We start from the raw sequence: 21,068 nt of genomic DNA, 5'->3' as shown, positions 1-21,068 counted from the left end.
TCATGAGACTTTCTTGAAACTTGTTTCCTTTCCAAAATGAGCTAAGCTTGGACGCCGTGCGAAATCAACTCAAAAAAGGTTTTGCCCGAACCACCCAAAGTTCTCCTATTCAGGAATTTAACTTTTCACTATAGTTGCCTGTCTCCATTAGACAATAAACGTTCCCAAACGCGGTTTTCTGGTCTCCACCAGGTGCTCAATCTCTGCCTCTCTGGGCCCTTCTCTCCCTTTCTCCCGCCCTTTACGCCCAACACGCGACCACCCCCTCAGGGGAGGAGCCTCGCGCCCTCTCCAGCCAGAGCAGGGCCCCGCCCCCTGCGCTCTCCACCCACCCCACTCTCGGGGGCGGAGTCCCGCTCCACCCCACGCCCCGGCCGAACACCGGAGCCCTGCCCCCTGGGGGAGGAGCCTGGCGCTACCCGGCCCCTCCCCGCCTCGGGATCTGGACCTGCTTCTCCCGGGGCTGTTCCGCGGGTAGAGCTGGGCGCACGCCTGCCTCCGCGTCCTCTCTGTCCTGTGCTCGGAAGCGGCGCCGCGGTCCTGGGGCGGGCTGAGGGGTGTGGGCCGCAGCCGGTGAGTTCCGCCGGCCGCCCCCGCCGTGGCCCGCGCCTGCGGGGAGGGAGGAGCAGGCCGGGACGGCGCAGGCCCCCTGCGCAGCGGTGCGCGGAGCTCCTGCGGCCGGAGTGCCCGGTTTTCCCGCGGCCTGCGCGGGGTCGTCACCAGCTACTTGCGCGACGACGCAGTGACCGACAGTTTTAGAAGCATCCTTTCCGGAATCCGCACCCGCGGCCCAATTTTTTGGTTGGTTTGTTTACCGCTGTGAGTCCCTGCATTTACCCCTGGGAGGTTCCCCTCCCCCCCGTGCTCTTCAGCACTGTCTCTGCGGCTGCCCGTCTCCCTGCCTCACCCTGGGAGACTTAGGGAAAAGTAGCCATTTTAGAGCCACCCTCGGGGAGTGAGTGGTTTACCTCAAGAAGGGAGGACGCCCTGAAGCCCCTCTCCTCTGCCGATTTCGGCGTGGCCACTACGAAGCCATTAACCAGCCTAACGGCGGTTAGCCTCTCTAAGGAGGGGCCTTGAGAGTAGGCAAGATGTCCCCATCAAATCTTTGTCCTTTCCCCTTCTGGTCCCTTCAGGCTATGGCAGAGGTAACTTGCTGCCCAGTTTTACATCTCCATAAGTATACCTAAAAGAAATACGCCCCTGTGTCAAGAAATTTCAAAGGGTAAGTGCATTTCAGATGGACGCTTTTCCAGAAACTTCCTCCGTTGGAGATGGCCTGGGTACAGAGAGCTGGTTTTGGTTTAGGTCCGCTCCAGTCTGGCAGGTCTCCTTGCAATCCAGAACTTTTTGTCAGTAAAGCCTCTCCAGTATCTTGAAGGCTGATTAAGGGAAATAGCACTACTTTTTAGCGAATCTAAAGCACCATCAAATTTAAAATACACATTATTGAACGTGCTGCTAATTAAACTATGAGAAAGTGTGCATATAGTAAGAGGCATCCCCATTTTGGAAAACTTTAAATGTTTTTTAGAACTGCTGAAATACGATAGCTCCCACCATGCCAGGTACCTACGTAGTTCTTTGGGGTTTTGTCATAACTTACAGTCTTGTGCAGGTGAGGAAATGGATGGTTAAGTAGTGTGCCCTGGTTAAGGGGAGGGGTGGGGTGGGGAGGGACTCCTAGTTGCAGGAAGCCTGGGTACAGGCCACTCAGACTCAAACATCTGAATGCTTATACGTAAACTCTGAGTGAACTTGGGTGATTGGGGGCAGAGAGAGATGGGGGTCACAGATAACCATGGATCAGGGTTAAGACAACCCCAGCTGTTTGCAGTTACCAGGAATAATTATCTGTAGTTAAGCTGGATGTGGCCTCTCCCTGCTCGGAACGAACATGACCCCCTGTCTGCACTTGTCATGGTTCTGAGCTCTGTATTTGTCATCACAAACACACAGAACCCCTACTAGTGGGGTGGTCCTGGGAAGACCACATCCACATCTGTGTCTCTGTGTCCCTTACAGCTTTCTCTTCCATCACCATTTCTCCCCTAAAAGTGGGGAGAGAAAGCAGCAGTGGGTTGGAATAATTGGTTTTGCTGAAGGGGGAGGACAGGGAAAGTGTGGAGAGGAGTCTGGGGCCCACAGTGCAGGCAAATTACCTAGGGCCAGCTCCCGTCCAAGCCGCCACAGGAGCAAAGTGGAGGCTCCCATGACGTGATGCCTAGCATGCTGTTGGTGTGTAAACAAGTTTGTTGCATGAAGAAAGGTGAGAGGGGCTGGAGAAGGAAACTGGGCCATTACTGGGGAACTGGCCCACACCCTGGCACAGCTTGTCCTTCTCTTTGATCTGACCCTTCTTCTCAGCCACACTCTCTTTTTGGCCATCTATACTCTTCAAGCTGATGGCAAAACACAGCTGCTTGGAACTTGGCACCCATAAAAAATGCTAGAGAAAAGCTAGCTTCTTTTCCCCACTTCTGCCTGCAGGGATGCCAGAAGGACCATCTGTGAGGAAGTTCCACCACTTGGTCTCCCCCTTTGTGGGGCAGCAGGTGGTCAAGACAGGGGGCAGCAGTAAGAAGCTAAACCCTGCCAGCTTTCAGTCCCTGTGGCTCCTAGACAACCAGGTGAGTTGATTTGGGCTTGATACCTCACATACATGGGCTGGCTCCATCAGCATGTCCTGTGACTCCCATAGAATTTATCTCTAGGAGCACCTGGGTGGCTCAGTTGGTTGTGTGTCCGACTTCGGCTCAGGTTATGATCTCGCGGTCTGTGAGTCCGAGCCCCACGTCAGGCTCTGCGCTGACATCTAGGAGCCTGGAGCCTGCTTCCCATTCTCTCTCTCCGCCTCTCTCTCTGCCCCTCCCCTGCTCATGCCTGTCTCTCTCTCTCTGTCGAAAATAAATAAACATTAAAAAAAAAAAAAAAAAAAAAAGAATTTATCTCCAGACTTGCTGTCGCTTCCTTGAGCCCAAGACAGCCACGCTAAGACCCCATGCAGCCTCTCCTCTGAAAGAGCATGGCCTTCTGATCTAGATTCCGGTTGGCTCATCCTTGCCCTGAGCATAAGTCAGAATTGCCTCAAGGAGGGTCCCAGGGCTCCTGTGGTCTGACTCGTGGCTCTTCCTCTAGGCCTGCTTCTTACCCTGCCATAAATCTCACTTCCAATCATATTGAACTATCTGGAGCTCCTCTACCAATCCTTCTTGCTCAGGGTTTTGACATGCTGCTCCCCTGCTTGGGCAAGTCTTCCTTTTTTCCCCAAATCTGTCCCATTCCTATCCCTTCATGTGACCATGGTAATTCCTTATTTTCAGGATTCAGCCTTGCCATCACATCCTCTGAGAAGCCTGGCCTGCCTGCTCTAAAGCTGGGGAGAGACTTCTCTGTGCTTCCAGGCCCCCCCACCCTGAAAGGCGGGGGGGGGGGGGGGGAGGTGGGGGGTCCTCCAATTAAATTTGTTTTACTTGTTGAATAGAGGCGACAGATAAGTAGGTCAGGGCCTGTGCCCTCGTCAGTATTGTATGCCTAGCACTAAGCTGAGTGCCTGCTCTTAGGAGGCATATATATGGTAATTACCTATAGAAAAAATAAATTAGCTCTGGTGTTTAGCTGTGTGCTCCTAAGCAAATTGCTTAATCTCTTAGCTCTAGTTTCTGCAATCGTAAAATGGGGATAAATCACTTACCAGTTAAAATTGTTTTAAACCGACTTTATGCCTGGCACAGATAGGTGTTCCATAAATGCTAATTCTCTTTTTTCCACCTTACCCTTCACACACCCCCCTCAGGTTATAAAACCATTCTTGGTTAGAACTGAAAGAGGTCTTCTAGAGCTTCATGTATATTTTCAACGTTTGGAGATGGGGGCTCAGAGAGGTAGAACTCTCAACCCAAGTTGACATAGCTACCTGGAAGCCAGGTCCCCTGACTTCCAGGTCTGTGCTCCTCCCACGGGAGCCTTTGGACTCTTTGACCAGATGCTACACTGCAAGGTTTGCAGGGGCAGGATTATATCCTTTCACCTCTGGATCACTAGCACTTAGCCTGTGCCCGCCACAGAACTAGCTCTCCGAGAATATATATGAAATGGCTGAGTGGACTGAAGAATGTGTGGAAAAGGAAATCTTGAGACGGAGCTGGGAGCCAGTTTCCTAGAAAACCAAGGTAGAAATTGGGTGTTGTGGAAGCCTGAGAACCCTGCGGGACATGGCCTTGGGGAACAGCCTGGCATGTGGGTGGTAAGTTCTCATCACTGCACTTCCTTCTCTGCACGTCTCCCTCCTAAGGGTCCAGGAGTCGAATTTGGAAAGTAAGACCTGGATGGACAACAGAGGAAACTGTTAGGTAACAGTGAACAGGAAGGAGAAGAGCATATGATTAAGCCCCATTTGAGGGCCTCAACAGAGAAGAAGTCCTTGGGGCCTAGAGTAAAAGACTTCATGAAGGAGGTGGGATTTGAGTTGGACCTTGAAGGATGTAGGAATTTTGATGGACCAAAAGGAAAAGAAGGACATTTCAGGTTTCTGAAGCAGTTACAGACAGGAATGAGCACAGTGGGCTGATGAAGCAGGGAAAAGATTGGCCCCACTCTGTGCCACCTGTTTTTCTGGCATGTCACTTTCCCTGTCTTTCCTTGTTTGTTCTCCAGTTTCTATATCTGGAATTGTGTTTGATGACTCATGACAGATTCAGAAGAACAGCTTATTCATGTCTGGAGGTTTCTCCCTGCCACCCCCCGCCCCCCGCTTCCCCCTTCACTTCCTTGACATAATGGGAAGTCTAGAGGAGGCAGTCCAGAGTGGTATGGGAACAACACAAGATCATTAGGCATCAGGTTCTCTGCCTTCCCCTCCCTGGGGTGTGACCCTCATCCTCATGATGATAACATGGCTGCTGGAATTCCAGCCATTACATTCTAGGCAGGAAGAAAGGAATAGGGCAGAAGGGACCTGAAAGCTGCTTGTTCACCTGTTTTATTTTACTATTTTTTTTTAAGTTTATTTGTTTTGAGAGAGAGAGTGGGGGAGGGGCAGAGAGAGGAGAGAGAGATCCCAAGCAGGCCCCCTCACTAACAGTGCGGTGCCTGATGCAGGGCTCCATCCCACAAACTGTGAGATCATGACCTTAGCTGAAACCAAGAGTCAGACATTTAACTGACTGAGACACCCAGGCTCTCCATGGTTCTCCTGATTTAAAGAGCTTTTCTGGAAACCACATTTGACCACTCCTGCTTGTGTATCACTGGCTGCCCCATCTCTAAGGGAGTCTGGGAGACAGATTTTTAGCTGAGAATATTGAGGTTCCCATAATTCAGCAGGTTTGTCAGTAGGGAAGAGGAGAGAGGGAGCTTGGGAGGCAGTCAACAGTCTCCCTACACCAGGTTCCGTATCTTCTTTGTTTTTCCCTCTCATTTTGCAAAGCACACACTCCAGGAGCTGCCTGAGAAAGAGTGCATGGGGGATAAGTATTGAGTCCTTACATGGCTGTTAATGTTTCTATTCCATCCTTTTTGGGTGGAGTGGGAGATCTAATCCAACCCCCTTACATACTTAGACTTTTAACCAATCCTCTAATTAAAAAAAAATCTGTAGCAGCCTTACTGAGATATAATTGACATAACATACAATTCAGCCATTTAAAATGTGCAATTTGGTAGTGTTTAGTATCTTCACATAGTTTTACAGCCATCACCACAATTGATTTGAGAACATTATCATCTCCCCAGGAAGAAACCCTGTGCCTGTTAGCAGTCACTCCCCATTTCACCCCAACTTTCCACCCCTAGCCCTAAACAACCATTAATCTATTCTCTGTTTCCTTTTTTTTAAACATTTCACATATTTGGAATCATGCAACATGTATTCTTTTGTGACTGCTTTTACTGAGCATAATGTTTTCAAGGTTCATCCATGTTGTAGCATGTGTCAAGAATTTCCTTTTGAAGGGGCGCCTGGGTGGCGCAGTCGGTTAAGCGTCCGACTTCAGCCAGGTCACGATCTCACGGTCCGTGAGTTCGAGCCCCGCGTCAGGCTCTGGGCTGATGGCTCGGAGCCTGGAGCCTGTTTCCAATTCTGTGTCTCCCTCTCTCTCTGCCCCTCCCCCATTCATGCTCTGTCTCTCTCTGTCTCAAAAATAAATAAAAAACGTTGAAAAAAAAAAAAAAAAGAATTTCCTTTTGAAATAATGAGTTTCCAGAGGGAAAGAGTGGAGACTTACTCATCTGTATGCCCCTCAGAGCCTAGCGCACTGCCTGGCACATTGTATAAGTTCAATTAATGGTCAGTTAATTGAAGTAACAACAATTTCACAGGAATTTAAAAGAGGGACAGTAGAAATTGCCAACAGTGTCTTGACCTAGGCATTTTTTGACCTGATGAATGTTTTGATCCTCAGGGGCATTTCACAGATACAGCATTATACCAACATTGGTGAATTTTCATCAAGAGGGTGTTTTCTGGAACAAAGCCTGTTTTTGCCCACTTAATTCTTGCTCACTTTTTTATGTAGCTCAGTTAAAGCTGTTTCTAATATGTGGCAGCAAACTGCCGTGCTCAGACTTGCAGATGAGTTATTCTGGAATTATTTAGAAAGGTAATGCCCTCTTTTAGGGAGAGGATTTCGAAGAACTACAGTTATAATGTGTATACTCACTGACAAATTGGAGGTGACATCAGAACTGTGTGATCTCTAAGTACGTACTTTGGGTGGCTGAAAAAGCGACATAGGCGATTCCATTATTGATGCCAGGTGTTTTGGTTTTGCCTGAATTTCAAATCATGCAGATCTGGCTCATCCTGGAATCTGGACATGCATATCACATACTAGGGCTAGCAATATGAAAATAGAATACGAAGCAGCTGGAACATTCTTTTACATACGTTTCCCTTTCTCCTCTTTTACTGAAATCATTTTCATTGGGATGAGGTGAATTCTTATTACATTTTATATACATTTTATGGTTTGATTCATGGATCAGTTTTTGTTGATCGATACTCAATTTTTATTGATTATAGTTTTTTATTGTGAGTTCTCTTGTGGTTTCTTCTGAATCCAATTTCAGTGAGCTGAGAAGTACCAATTTTTACAATGTGTAAAATACATTGTATATTTAGAGTGTACACAATACTTTAGCTGCTGTCAATTTGTGTGGTGTGTGTGCTGGTTATTTCTAACAAAGAAAGGTATTAATTAAATACAAGAATGACAGTTTGCATTTACTTCTTAGCCAATCTGTGAAAGCATTTCCCCTCAGGAATTCTAGGGTGGTCCTGCTGTATAGCATGGATCTGTGTCGTTGCTAATCTAAGTCTTCTGCTTTCAATCACTTTGAAAACTGTGTGCTAACTGCCCACACCACTTGAGTGGAGAGCAAAAGGCAAGTACAAAACATTCAACTTGGGAGAGCTTCATGGAAGAGGCAAAAAGGGATAAATTTGCATTCAGAGAGATACCTGCATACCCCTTTTCTCGTCTTCCCTTCTTTGGGGCTGTAAGCCTGTCCCAGTCCATTCAGACTACTTTAGCAGAATACCACAGATGAGGTGACTTATCAACCACAGAAATTCATCTCTCACAGTTCCAGAGGCTGGAAATCCAAGATCAGACAGCCTGGCGGCTTGGGTGTCTGGCGAGGGCCTGCTTCCTGGTTCATAGACCGCCACCTTCTTGCTGTCCTCACCTGGTGGAAGGGGTATGGGAGCTCTCTGGGGTCTCTTTTAAGGGCACTAATCCCATTCATGAAGACTTCACTCTCATGACCTAATTATCTCCCAGAGGCCTCACTTCCAGATACCCTCACACTGTGGGTTAAGTTTGACTGTACAAATGTGGGGAGAACACAACTCCATAGCAAAGGCTTAGATCACTTTCATTTTTTTCAGGTCCATGGAAAGAAATTATTCCTTAGATTTGATCCAGATGAAGAACTTGGGTCCCTTGGCAACAACTCACTACCGGAGCCTCTGCAGGAAGGAGAGAAGAAGGAAGAGGCTGAGGACCAAAAGCAGGCCTTGGGGCCCAGCAGCCGGGAAATCAACCGGTCCTCTCAGTCCCTGGAGTGTGTTGTTCCCAGTGGAGACAACGGTTTGGAGTGTTTGCGGGGAGACACTCCCGCAGAAGGTGCTGAGAGGTGGCTGCAGGTCAGCTTTGGTTTATTTGGCAGCATTTGGATGAACGAGTTCTCCAGAGCGAAGAAAGCAAACAAGAGGGGTGACTGGAGGGACCCCATTCCAAGGTAATGGAGCGGTTGAATGGGCTGTGGGCTGTGGCTCTGCAGTGTTTAACACAACGCCCCCGTGCAGGCTTGGGGTTAGGCTCTGTGGGCTCACTCACATGGCTATCCTCCCTGCTCTCCAGCTGCACACTTCCTAGGAGAGAGAAGACACTTCTGTGTCTACCCATAGTAGACAGCAGTCTGTGGTCTGTACTCAGAGAGCGGAGGAAACATACTGGGGCAGCTTAGAAAAAAGGAAGAACTTTCCCCACAGGCGTGGCTCCTGAAGCTGGATGGCTCTGAAGGACATTTTATGGCTTGACTAGTGCACTGTGAGAGCAGTGCCTTGGTGTGTAAGTCTCTGTCCATTTCCAGGATTATTTCCTTAGTACAGATTCCCAAAGGAGTCTTTGCTGGTCACGGAGAACACACATTCTCATGGCCTTGCAGAAGTGCTCACACTTGGCTGGATTCTTTTATATTTATATATATGTGTATATGTATATATAAAGCTTATAGATATATAGATCTGTAGATATGATCTATAGATATAGCATGTATATATTATACATTTTTTTCCATGGGGGTAAAATATGTTGGTCAGAGTTTAATGGATAATTTGTCCTGAGACCTTGAAAACTTACAAATCAGGGGTGCCTGGGTGGCTCAGTTGGTTAAGCGTCCGACTTCAGCTCAGGTCACGATCTCACGGTCCGTGAGTTCAAGCCCCGCGTCGGGCTCTGGGCTGATGGCTCAGAGCCTGGAGCCTGCTTCCGATTCTGTGTCTCCCTCTCTTTCTGTCCTTCCCCCGTTCATGCTCTGTCTCTCTCTGTCTCAAAAATAAATACACGCTAAAAACAAAGAAATTTTAAAAAGAAAAAAAGAAAACTTACAAATCAGAATGCACATCTCAGCACTGTGGGAAGGGACAACCAGGTAGTCCTGAGGCTGAGGCTGAAGCCCCTGTGCACTCTCAGAAGACAGATAGTGAAGATTAAGTTTACTCTTATTATGATGCCCTTACTTTATACAAGTCTCAATATTTTAAGCCACACAGTATGTGCACAATCGCAGATAATGGCGGGGAAAATAATGCCACTAAATAAATTCGCAACAAAAGATTTCATGTGTCTGTTTGCCATCTAGATGTCTTCTTTGGAAAAGGGTCTATTCATGACTCCTGCCCATTTCTTCACTGGATTATTTTTGTGTGTGTGTGTGTGTGGGGGGGTTGAGTTTGATAAATTCTTTATAGAATTTGGATACAACCCTTTATCTGTTATGTCATTTGCAAATACCTTCTCCCATTCCATTGGTTACCTTTTAGTTTTGCTGATTGTTTCCTTCACTGTGCAGAAGTTTTTTATCTTGATGAGGTCCCAATAGTTCATTTTTGCTTTTGCTTCCCTTGCCTCTGGAGACATGTCAAGTAAGAAGTTGCTGCAGCTGAGGTCAAAGAGGTTGCTGCCTGTGTTCTCCTCTAGGATTTTGATGGTTTCCTGTCTCACATTTAGGTCTTTCACCCATTTTGAGTTTATTTTTGTGTATGGTGTAAGAAAGTGGTTCAGTTTCATTCTTCTGCATGTTGCTACCCAGTTTTCCCAACACCATTTGCTAAAGAGGCTGTCTTTTTTCCATTGGATATTCTTTCCTGCTTTGTTGAAGATGAGTTGGCCATACATTTGTGGGTCCATTTTTGGATTCTCTATTCTGTTCCATTAATAAACATATTTGCTTTTGTGCCAGTACATAGTCTTGATGATTACAGCTTTTTGTAATACAGCTTGAAGTCGGAATTGTGATGCCTCCAAGCTTTGGTTTTCTTTTTCAACATTACTTTGGCTATTCGGGGTCTTTTTATTTATTTATTTTGAGAGATAGATTGAGATTGTGCACAGGGGAGGGTCAGAGAGAGGGAGAGAGAGAATCCCAAGCAGGCTCCAATGCTGTCAGCACAGAGCCTGAACACGGGGCTCGATCCCACAAACCATGAGACCATGACCTGAGGTAAAATCAAGAGTCAGATGCTTAACTGACTGAGCCACCAGCACCCCAGGGGTCTTTTCTTTAAATCTTCTCTTGCCAAGTTATATCTGTTTTTTTTATTCTTCATGTTTTATATTTTCCTTTGTCCCCCACCCTACTCTTTTTCTTAATTAGGCTTACCAGAGTTTTATCAACTTTGTTCATCTTTCAAATAAATAATACTAGTTTTATATACTCTATAAGGGAAGAGTGTCTACTCATTTTCCAAATGTTTGAGTGGGGTCATCATTTTGTTGTCATTTTATTACTGGATTCTGATCAGGACAGTCAGCCTGTAAATTTTCTACTTTAGGCATCTGTTAAGATCTGTAGCCAAACACATCATTGATCTTTGCTTACATTTTTATGTACATAAATGAAGATCAAAGTAAAACATTATGAAACTGTTAAGAACAGGTTATTGCTTTGAAAACTCAAATTTTCTCTATCCTTGCTTATTTTTTTTATTTAATATGCCAAATGTGGGAAGAAGAGTGTTAAAATCCTCTAGGGTGATTGTGGTTTTATAAAGTTTCTCCTTGTCTTTCTAGTGTGTTTATGTGTTTGCTGCCCTGTTGTTCAAGGCATCAAAGTCTCTGACTCTCATAGGTTCTTTGCAGCTTTATTATTAAATAATAACATACATTCTATTTGCCTTTAATCTTGAATTCTGCCTTTCCTGATGTGAATAATGCTACTCTGGTTGGCCCCCCATTTGGTCTTTTTCCACTTAGTTATAGGCATGCTTTTTCATTGATGTTAGGTATGTTTCTTATAAACAGTGAACATCTGGCTTTCGTATCTATTTCTTTTTAAGTTGACTTATTTATTTTGAGAGAGAGAGAGCATGCAGGGGAGGGGCAGAGAGAGAGAAGGAGAGAGAATCCCAAGCAGGCTCCACACCCCAGCAGCCCAGAGCCCGACACGGGGCTCCAACCCACGAACCACGAGATCATGACCTGAACCAAAACCAAGAATCAGATGTTCAACTGACTGAGCCACCCAGGTGCCCCGGCTTTGGTATCTCTTTAAAGTCAAACCGAAACTGTGTTTTGGAATGGGGTAGCTGCAGTATTTGGATTTCTTCCATTTGCCATTTTATTTTATCTTGTTTCTTTCCTTCTGTTGGATTTTTCAAGGTTTTTTTTTTCCTCTTTTTAACTCCTGTTAATTTGTAAGTGCTTCTGTTCATCTCCTTTCTATTGCTAATAATCTTGACTTTAAATTAGGCCTGTGTTTTTTCTTAGCTAATAATGACTGCATTTTTAATAACATTAAGTGAATGACACCTGTCCCTTATTATTGAAACTGGTTTTTTGCTCACTCTCCTTCATCCTTCTGAGAGGAGACCTTTAAAATGTTTCTACTTCACTGCTGCTTTTCTGTCATATCCACCCTATCTCCTGCGTTTGCTGAGATCGTTTAGAACCTTAGTTCCAGATTGTTAACTATATAATAGTATTAATTATGTGTAGGTAAATTAATATTAAAAACACATGAACATGGGTATCTTCTGATTCAAGAATGCCTTCCTAACACATTACAATTCTCCGGTGTGCTACTGTAGTGTCCGCTTAGATCTCACAATAAATATTACACAACCCACTGCTGACCCTTATGACCTCCCCTTTTCATCTCCCCTTGGCTTGAGGTCCCTGCTGCTCTCATCCCATTGGACAGTTAGTCTTCCTTGAGTAGTTAACCTCAGTTGCTATGGTAGATGTGTCTCTGAGTCCTCTTCCTCTGAAGTTGTCCCTTTACTTCCACATAAGGTGCCAGCTACGTCAGATATGTGGATATTCCCTTTCAGATGTGGAGTCCGGTTGCGTCTGATTATCTGCCCTCACAAAGTAACCCATTGTTTCTTTATCAGAGTTCCTAAAGTTTCTCCTCTGTCCTTGGAATTCAGGAAGCCCCTGGGAGTACGTGTGGGTATGGATTTCTCAGTAAATCTTGCCTGGACTGGGAGTGGTACCTCTTTAGCATTCATTTCTGTCCTTCTTAACGAACTGTGTTTTGTGCAGGTAGCCACACCTGCTGGGCTTTAAGACTTTTCTGTGTGTTCCACATTGTCTTCAGTGAACATGTATTGCTATGATCAGAGAAATGAAGCGATACAGATGTCTTCTTTTAATCACCGCATTTAGCCCTGAGATTTTTCTGATGCTGGCAGAGCCATCCCTTTTCTCTTTTGGGATCTTAGCTTCCCTGGGTTAATCTTTTTTTTTTTTTTTTTTTTGGTTAATGTTTATTTCTGAGACAGAGAGAGACAGAGCATGAGTGGGGGAGGGGCAGAGAGAGGGAGACACAGAATCCGGAACAGGCTCCAGGCTCTGAGCCGTCAGCACAGAGCCTGATGCGGGGCTCAAACCCACAAACCACGAGATCATGACGTGAGCCGAAGTCATTCACTCAACCGACTGAGCCATCCTGGTGCCCCATGGGTTAATCTTGACTGTGGAGTGGGAGCACTATGGACGTCTGGCCTGACTCTCGAGTGGGAACTGTGTGTATGCGTGCCCTGAACTGTATGGACTTACGATCTTTTCTTTCTTCCCAGGTTGGTCCTGTACTTTGGCGGTGGCGGCTTCCTGGCATTTTATAATTGTCAGATGGCTTGGAGCCCTTCCCCGGTGGTCATACCCGCTTCTGACATCTTGTCCGAAAAGTTCCATCGAGCACGAGCCTTGGAAGCTCTGAGCCAGGAGCAGCCTGTCTGCTATACACTGCTGGACCAAAGATACTTCTCTGGTTTAGGTATGACTGATGGGAGAGGGAGGACACCACCCGCCCCTGCCCCACCCCCCCCCCCCCCCCCCCCCCCCCGCCGAAGCGTGCCAGTACTGCTGGTCTTGAGGCGGTCATTTAATCTCTTCAGCTTCACTTCCCTCATCTTTAAACTGAGGGAGTTAGATTAGGCAATTTCTAGCTTCTCTCCTAGCTGAAGAATTCGTATCCTAATTATATTATAAGCTGGAGTCTGCCGGTGGCCACAGTCCAGTGTAACTTCCTAAGGGGCAGGAGCCCTGTCTTCTTCCTCCTTGAACGCTCCACTGCCTGGTGCGGTGCCTGGCACGCGGCAGGTACTCGATCACCTGATCGGTATCTGCTGGGAACTGAGAGCTGTACAGTTTGCTGAGGGAGAGCACCACGTTCGCTGGTGGGGCCTCTCTTGGGCAGGTGGAGCTACCTGCTGGCCAAAGCACACAAGCCTCAGGCCTCCTCTGGGAGCTTAAAAGACATGACCGAGGAAGCAGGTTCCCTCTCTCTGTGCAAGGGTCATGAGCAATGAAACTGTGAGCGTTTTGAGGCGGGGAGAGCTGAGCACTGTGAAAACTAGAACAGCCTGAACTAGAAAAACTTACTGCTCTTCCTGCTTTAGCAGAAGAATAAGTGCACCTGTGATTGGCTGCTGAGGCAATCGAGCAAGCCGGTGATGACAAAATCACCTCATAGCCCAGGCCTCGTGTTGCCTGCCGCAGCCACAGCTCACCTCATGAGCAGGGAGGAGCCCCAGGGGCTCACCAGACAGCGGCCTCGCATTTTCACAGTAAGACTGTGGGAGTCCCTGAGCCCTGAGGAATAAAGAGACCCTTACAAGTAGCCTTTGGGATATTTATAGCGGGAGCTAATGCTCTACTAACTAGTCATTATTACTAACCACAGTAATAACAGCCAACATTTTTTCAAGTGACTCTAATATGCCAGGCACGTGCTTTCATTCTTACTGTTTCTCTGTAGGATAGTTACTTTTTACTTTTCCCTTTATTCAGATGAAGCAACTAAAGCAGAGGACACATTGCAGATAAATGGTACAGCTGAGCCGTGAAACCGGTTTGCCAGTGAATTGGTCATCCATCCAGTCCACACATGCTGAACACTTGCCTTCCGCCACGCTCAGCTTCCCCTCTTAAGGAGGTTATTAATGGCCCGGTAGGCATGGACTCAGGTCACCACAACTTAAGACAGATTGTGGCAAATGCCTAGTAGAGATTAAAGAAAGTGCGCTGCTGGGACATTTTGAAGAGAATCAGTTAACTGATTCTGGAAGGAGGGCTCAAGGCTGACTTCAGAGAATGTGGCAGCAGTAGAAAAATAATGAAATAATATCTCTTAAACACTTTCTCCTTCAGGCATTATGCTTGACATTTTAAATAATAACCGCTAATATTTATTGAGTATTTTCTGTGTACCAGCCACAGTGCTCGGCATTTGTGCTTGTATGTGTGAGAGAGAGAGAGAGAGAAAGAGAGAATTCTTGTTTACTGCTCACAAAAGCAGGTAACCAAGCCCCATTTTACAGCTGAGGAAAGTGAAGCTTACAGAAGTTAAGGAACTTGCCAGAGTTACATAGCTAGGATCTGGTTGAGCAGGGGTTCAAAGGCAGATGGTCAGGTTCCATAGCCTGTTCTGGTAACCTCTTTGCTGTAACATGGACCATGCCTAAGTTTACTTCATTCCGTCTTCACAGCAACCTTAAAGGTAAGTATTAGCAAACCCGCTTGGCAGACAGGAAGTTGACTCAGGATATGTGACTTGCCCAAGAGCCTCCAGTCCATGGTAGAGCTTGCTCCAGATTTCCTAGAGGAGCCCCCTGCCGCCGTCCGACCAGCTTCAGTTTGCTCTGCTAACTTTGCGGACCGGGCTCCTCATGGATGTGTTCTTTTTCCTTCCCTTGCCCTCTCCCTGCCTCCTCCCAGGGAACATCATTAAGAACGAAGCCTTGTACAGAGCTGGGATCCATCCCCTTTCTCTTGGTTCCCTCCTCAGTCCTCCGCATCTGGAGGCCCTGGTGGATCACGTGGTGGAGTTCAGTGCCGACTGGCTTCGGGGCAAGTTCCAGGGCAAACAGCAGCACACGCAGGTCTACCAGAAGGAGCAGTGCCCCGTCGGGCACCAGGTTATGAAAGAGGCATTTGGGCCTCCAGGCGGCTTCCAGAGGCTCACCTGGTGGTGCCCGCAGTGCCAGCCCAGGCTGCCACCTGATGAGCAAGAGCAGGGCCGGCTCTCCTAAGGCTCTCTAGCCCCTTCTTCATAACACTTTGCCCTACAGGGGCTGATTCCTGAGTGTCAGGAAAACGGGCACTGTCAGTATTTGGGACTGGGCACAGGAAGTAGAGGGCAGCGTGGGTCGGGGTGGGGGGCGGGTGTCAGTACCATTGCTGTCCATCTCTCTGGTGTTCTAAGGCACTTTCTACAGGGTTAGATTTTTTTCTTTTCTCTAGTTTTGGTTAATTCTTCTTATCTAATTCTGCCATTGTGAAAGATGAGAAAACTCATGACAACGGTAAAGGGAGAAACCTCCCAGTGGGGCATTGAAAGTGATAGCATATGGAGAACAGCTATGCCTCCACATTGCTTTGCAGGCCTTTGGTTTTGTTTTTGAAAGCTTGGTTGGTTTTCAGGCCTTCCATTTGGAAAAAGGAGTTGTCTCTCTTTGTTCCCCTAGAGGGATCCAGGGATGAGGATGCAGTAGCACATGAGGGTAGTGACCCACCTGGATCCTTTCCTGTGGGATGGAGACCCCAAGAGAAGGGTGGGAGGAAGAGAGGGACCGGGAATTGGCCACCTTTCTGCCATGCCCAGTGGGCTTAAGAGAAAAGCTGCTTATTTCCTCCTTAAGGTGTTGATATGTTGAACAGTGCAGGAATCGAGGATTGTAGAGACATGTTGTCAGGTTGTTAGCAACATGTCCAAGAAACGAGGACAGTGACGCGAAAATAAAGCTCTTTGTTCTTTTCCGTTGTTGTCTTTATTTGGTAGTCAGGGCTCTTAGGCTGTAAATACCTGAGCTCTCGTGAAGGCGGCTGTGTAGGACTGGCTGAGTTGGTCCGACGGGTCCACTGAAAAGGAGCAGGGCAGGGAGGGGGTGAATACACACCTGCTCTTCTGCCCATAGGTGTGCTGCATTGCCATGAAACATGGCAGAGCACAGATGGATTTACTTCCATTGCACCAACCTCTGGCCTGTAGAAGACAGTGATTTGCATGAGCAAAATGGGAAAATGGTAAATATTTTAAGGCTTTCCTTTACATTCATCTCTTATGTCATCAAGAGTTGTTAACACTGGGGAAAGCCACTTTATGGCAGACCTGTAACCCATAGCACAGTTAACATATACTGAGTACTTTATGAGGAAAGCTATTAGCCCAGTTATTGCCATATAATCTGCAAAAAAACCTTTCATGGAGATAAGTACTCACTGTTACAGTCTTTGTTTTATAGATGAGGAAACAGAACTCTAGACTAGAGGCTGAGGAAGTTGCTTAAGATCACACAGTTAACAGAGTTCAAGGGCACACACATATCACTCACAACTTTGTGGTTCCTTCTGTACAGGCCTCTATAACTGTGCCCCCGTACTGACCCAGGTGATGACTGACATCATTAGGGGTATGTCTCTGAAAGTAGCCAAGTTTTCTTCGATGCAGCACCTCTGAAAATATGACCTTAGGAAGAAGCATCACCCCTGATGTCTCGCAAATGAAGGGTTCTGTCATCAGATAATGCCTTATTCCCCTCGTGGTGATTTGTGGAGCTCATAAAAGGCTCCCAGAAATTCTGCAATGAAGCAAAGTACTCTTACTTTGCTCTGCCCACTGTTTCCAAACCTTATTTTACCATGAGACCCATTTCACCTTTACTCCTCCTTGAAACAGAGTGTGGAAAAGGCAAACTTCTGCAAGCACCATTTGAATCTGCTCTCACATGTGCCTCTCCACTGTCTGTTTTTCCTTTGGATCATTGCCTGCAACCAATATCAACAACCCCATTCAGTCATGACTTTTTTTTAAAGTTTATTTTGAGAGAGCACACAGGCAAGTGGGGGAGGGGCAGAGAGAGAGAGAGAATCCCAAGCAGGCTCCCCACTGTCAGTGCAGAGCCCAATGTGGGGCTCAATCTCGTGAACCGTGAGATCCTGACCTGAGCTAAAATCAAGAGTTGGATGCTTAACCGACTGAGCCACCTAGGTGCCCCTCAGTCATGACATTCTTCTATCCAATCTAAATCATTTCTGCTTTCTTTGTGTTTCTTTCATAAATATCTTACACAATTGTACCTTAGTTACCTTTTATACTTTACAGAAGTGCCATTCTTTCGGCCTTAGTCTGTATACGAGTCAGCTAGGGTTGCCTGACAAAATAGTACGGCGTGGGAAACTTAACAGAAATTTGTGCTCTCATGGTTCCAGAGCCTGAAGTCTACCGTCAAGGTGCCAGCATGTCAGTTTCTCCTGAGGTGTCTCTCCTTGGCTTACAGCTGCCTTCTTGGTGTCCCCACAGGGACTTTTCTCTATGTGCAGGTACTAACTGGGGTCTCTTGCTCTCCTTAGAAGGATACCAGTCCTATATATAGGTTAGGGCCCCACACTTACGACCGCATTTAACCTTAGTAACCTCTTTAAAGGTCCTATCCTAATATCCCACATGGCAGGTTAAGACTTCAATGTAAGAGTTGACTGGGGAGAGAAATGGGGGTATTTAACTTAAATTAGTTTGTAAAACCCAACTTCCAGACTGGATACTGTGAAAATACTATTTGAGTAATAGACTGCTTTTTGTATCTATAAGAATTATTTATCTACTCTTGCATGTATGTGTGTGCATGTATATATATTATATGAAAATGTTATGTGTGTGTGTGTGTATATACATATGCATATACGTATATATATGTTTCCTGAATTCAAATTTATCTTTCTAACTCACATGGGAAAACCTAAGTGTAAAATGTTAGGTATAAGCTAGGGCAGTGACGATGTCCAGACAGACTGTTTCCTCTAAGTCAACATCTTATCAGTACACTTGGTCCAGAGTACAAGAAGGGGAATGGCCTGGGAAGGTTCTAGAGACACGGGAGGGTTGGGCACTGTGGCCTGTGTGTGGGTCTACCTCATTGTGATTGGTAGAAAAGGAAGGAGGAAAACGCTGTGGCTGCTGTTGATAAAAGAAGTGACAGAACTGGAAACAGCAATGGGAATGGAACGGAGGGGAATGTCACGGGGTCAAGCTCCTAGGTGTCTAGATGTGGAGACTCGAGGCCGGGGTTGGAGAGGGAGAGCTGAAGATAGCTCAAGCCTGGCGCCTGAGCTAGAGGAGCTTCCCCGCTGACCGATAAGGAAAATCAGCGAGGAGGTGAGCAGGTTCTGGGGAGAAGATCAGACTTGAGGCATGTTGAGCTGGAGGCACCTGTACGGCACTGGAGCTGGGGAGGACAGCATAGTTTGGAAGTAGATCTGGCCCTCCACAAGTGCGGGCCGGGCTGGGAGGCACGGATGTGAGAGCTTTCCTCGTAGCATGATGCTCAGTTAGAGAAGGTTAACAAGGGCCATCATATATCATGAGAAAAGATGGCAGTCACAGTGGGACCTTAGAGAATGTCTTGTGTTTAAGCGGCAAGAGCAGAAAGAGAAGCCAGTCAATGAAAGATCAAGTATAACAGGAGGAAAAGTCAACTTCAAGTAGAAGCTGATAGTCAACTGGCTCATGCCAAGTTGAAGGAGGAGAATGAGAAGAGGCCTTTGGATTTGCCAATCAAATGTGAGGTCATGAGAGCTTTCAAGAGAACAGTTGCACAGGGTGGCAGCCAGTCTAAAGGGGCTCAGAACTGCACGGGAGCTGAGGAAGTAGAAGTGATGAGGATGGTGTGCCCTTCAAGAAGGTTAGTCTTGAAGGAAATGAGAACAAAGAGGTCAGGGAGGAGATATTAAAGGCTGGATATTGGGGCACCTGGGTACTTCAGTCGATTAAGCATCTGACGTCGACTCAGGTCATGATCTCATGATTCATGGGTTCGAACCCCGCGTTGGGCTGTGTGCTGACAGCTTGGGGCCTGGAGCCAGCTTTGGATTCTGTGTCTCCTTCCCTCTCTCTATCCCTCACTTGCTCATGCTCTGTCTCTCTCAAAAATAAATTTAAAGAAATAAAACATTTAAAAAATTAAAATAAATAAAAGGTGGATATGGTGTGAGGATTTGTACATAATTAGTTGAGAGGAAAAACTAGACAGCACACTAGCGCTGGCACTTAAAGATGACCAGGCAAGGATAGGAAGAGAAAAATAGATCTGGAGGAAATTTGCTGAAGGTGAGATCTCTTTAAGTACAAAGGAGGAGGGGGCGAGTTTTGTAATATCTGTTCTGGGAATTTAGAGCCACTTAGGGTTCAAGGGAAGGGTTGTAGAGCCACACTGAACACGCAGGGTGAATTGCTCTACCTCCCAACTTTCTCCAGCAGTATCCAGTAGCCAAGGCTCCAAAACAATGAAATGGATGTTGTATTAACCCACATCTGAAAGTGGTCTGGGTAAGAATGGTAGAAGGCCAAGAAGGCGAATGAGAATCTTTATTATTTAAAGTGTTTTTGGGGCGCCTGGGTGGCTCAGTCGGTTGAGCGACCGACTTCGGCTCAGGTCATGATCTCACGGTTTGTGAGTTCGAGCCCCGCGTCGGGCTCTGTGCTGACAGCTCGGAGCCCAGAGCCTGTTTCACCTTCTGTGTCTCCCTCTCTTTCTGCCCCTCCCCCTCTCATGCTCTATCTCTCTGTGTCTCGGAAATAAATTAACATTAAAAAAAAATTAAAAAAAAAATAAAGTGTTTTTATTATCTTTTAAATTACAGATATCAAAAGATTCAAGTGATAAAGTTTACAAAATAGGGACACTTCTTCGATGGCTCAGTTGGTTGCATATCTGACTCTTGATTTTCGCTCAGGTCATGATCTGTTTGCTAGATCAAGCCCCCGGGTCAGGCTCTTTGCTTGCTGATAGTGCAGAACCTGCTTGGGATACTCTCTCCCTCTGCCTCTCCACCCCCCCACCCCACCCCCACTCTCATTCTCTCCCTCTCTGAAATAAAATAAAATAATATAAACTAAAATAAGATAAAATAATAAAGTTTATAGAAAAACATGGAAGAATCATCCTTACACCTGCTCTGTCCTCTCAGGAGGACTTCTTATTTCTCTGACTTCACTGACTTACCTAAAGTCTGTAGAATGGGGAAGATACAGCACCTACCAACAGGTGAGTTGTAGGTGTTGCTGTTGGCACCATCAGAACTTCATCAGAATTACACGGGCGGGGGGGAGGGCGCCTGGGTGGCTCAGTTGGTTGAGCATCCGACTTCAGCTCAGGTCATGATCTCGCGGTTCATGGGTTTGAGCCCCATGTTGGGCTCTGTGCTGACAGCACAAAACCTGGAGCCTGCTTTGGATTCTGTGTCTCCCTCTCTCTGCCCCTGCTCTGCTGTGTTCTCTCTCCTTCTCTCTCAAAGAGTACATAAACATTAAAAAAAAAAAAAAAAAAAAAAAACACAGACTGGGTTCTGCATGGAAGAAATGTGGAAGCAGAAACGTGGAGAGCTGACAAACCACAGCTACCATGCTCCCCTCTAAGATTTTATTCATCATGGCAGGAGGGTGTCAGAAAGTTTTATTTGGTCCTGAAAGGAGGGAGGAAGGTGTGGCATAAGTGGAGTGAATGGGAGCTAGAAAAGAGGTGATGGTGGTACAGAAACAACAGCAGGGGTGGGGGTGGGGGGTAGAACAGTGAAATTACTCTTATCCTGTGCCTTTTGGATGGAAGGAGAGGCTTTTGCTTGACAGAATTGCAGGTGAGGGATGGGATTCATAGAGACCAGGTTTCACTTAGAAGTAAGGAGAGGTGAGATTTGTATTCAACAGATTTAGGGGAAAGATTTATTTATCTCATGAGCTGGAGTTATGTGATGACTGACATTGTGAAAAACTTGGTATTTAATGTTGGGTTTCAGTGGCCCTAGCCATTCAATAAATTCTTTTTTTCTTTTTCTTTTTCTTTTTCT

At 46.4% G+C, this 21,068-nt stretch overlaps 1 protein-coding gene across 4 annotated transcripts; it reads left to right on the top strand.

The window, feature by feature from the left end:
• Positions 1–410: 410 nt before the first annotated feature.
• Positions 411–15,986, top strand: NEIL2 (nei like DNA glycosylase 2). 4 transcript variants are annotated; one of them, XM_060653733.3, is made up of 5 exons: positions 411–801; positions 2,491–2,630; positions 7,889–8,241; positions 12,806–13,002; positions 14,946–15,986. In XM_060653733.3, exons 2-5 carry the CDS (start codon positions 2,493–2,495, stop codon positions 15,257–15,259), a joined length of 1,002 nt encoding a protein of 333 aa, XP_060509716.1. In that variant the 5' UTR covers positions 411–801; positions 2,491–2,492; the 3' UTR covers positions 15,260–15,986. The 4 variants fall into 4 exon arrangements, with proteins under 4 accessions (XP_060509716.1, XP_060509715.1, XP_078301720.1 ...); XM_060653732.3 differs by having other exon boundaries at positions 412–573; XM_078445594.2 differs by lacking the exon at positions 411–801 and adding an exon at positions 1,137–1,225.
• Positions 15,987–21,068: the final 5,082 nt, after the last annotated feature.

The sequence above is a fragment of the Panthera onca genome, chromosome B1 (assembly GCF_046562875.1).
Source record: "Panthera onca isolate mPanOnc1 chromosome B1, mPanOnc1 haplotype 2, whole genome shotgun sequence".
Classification (NCBI taxonomy): domain Eukaryota; kingdom Metazoa; phylum Chordata; class Mammalia; order Carnivora; family Felidae; genus Panthera; species Panthera onca.
This window is presented reverse-complemented; position numbering and strand designations above follow the sequence as displayed.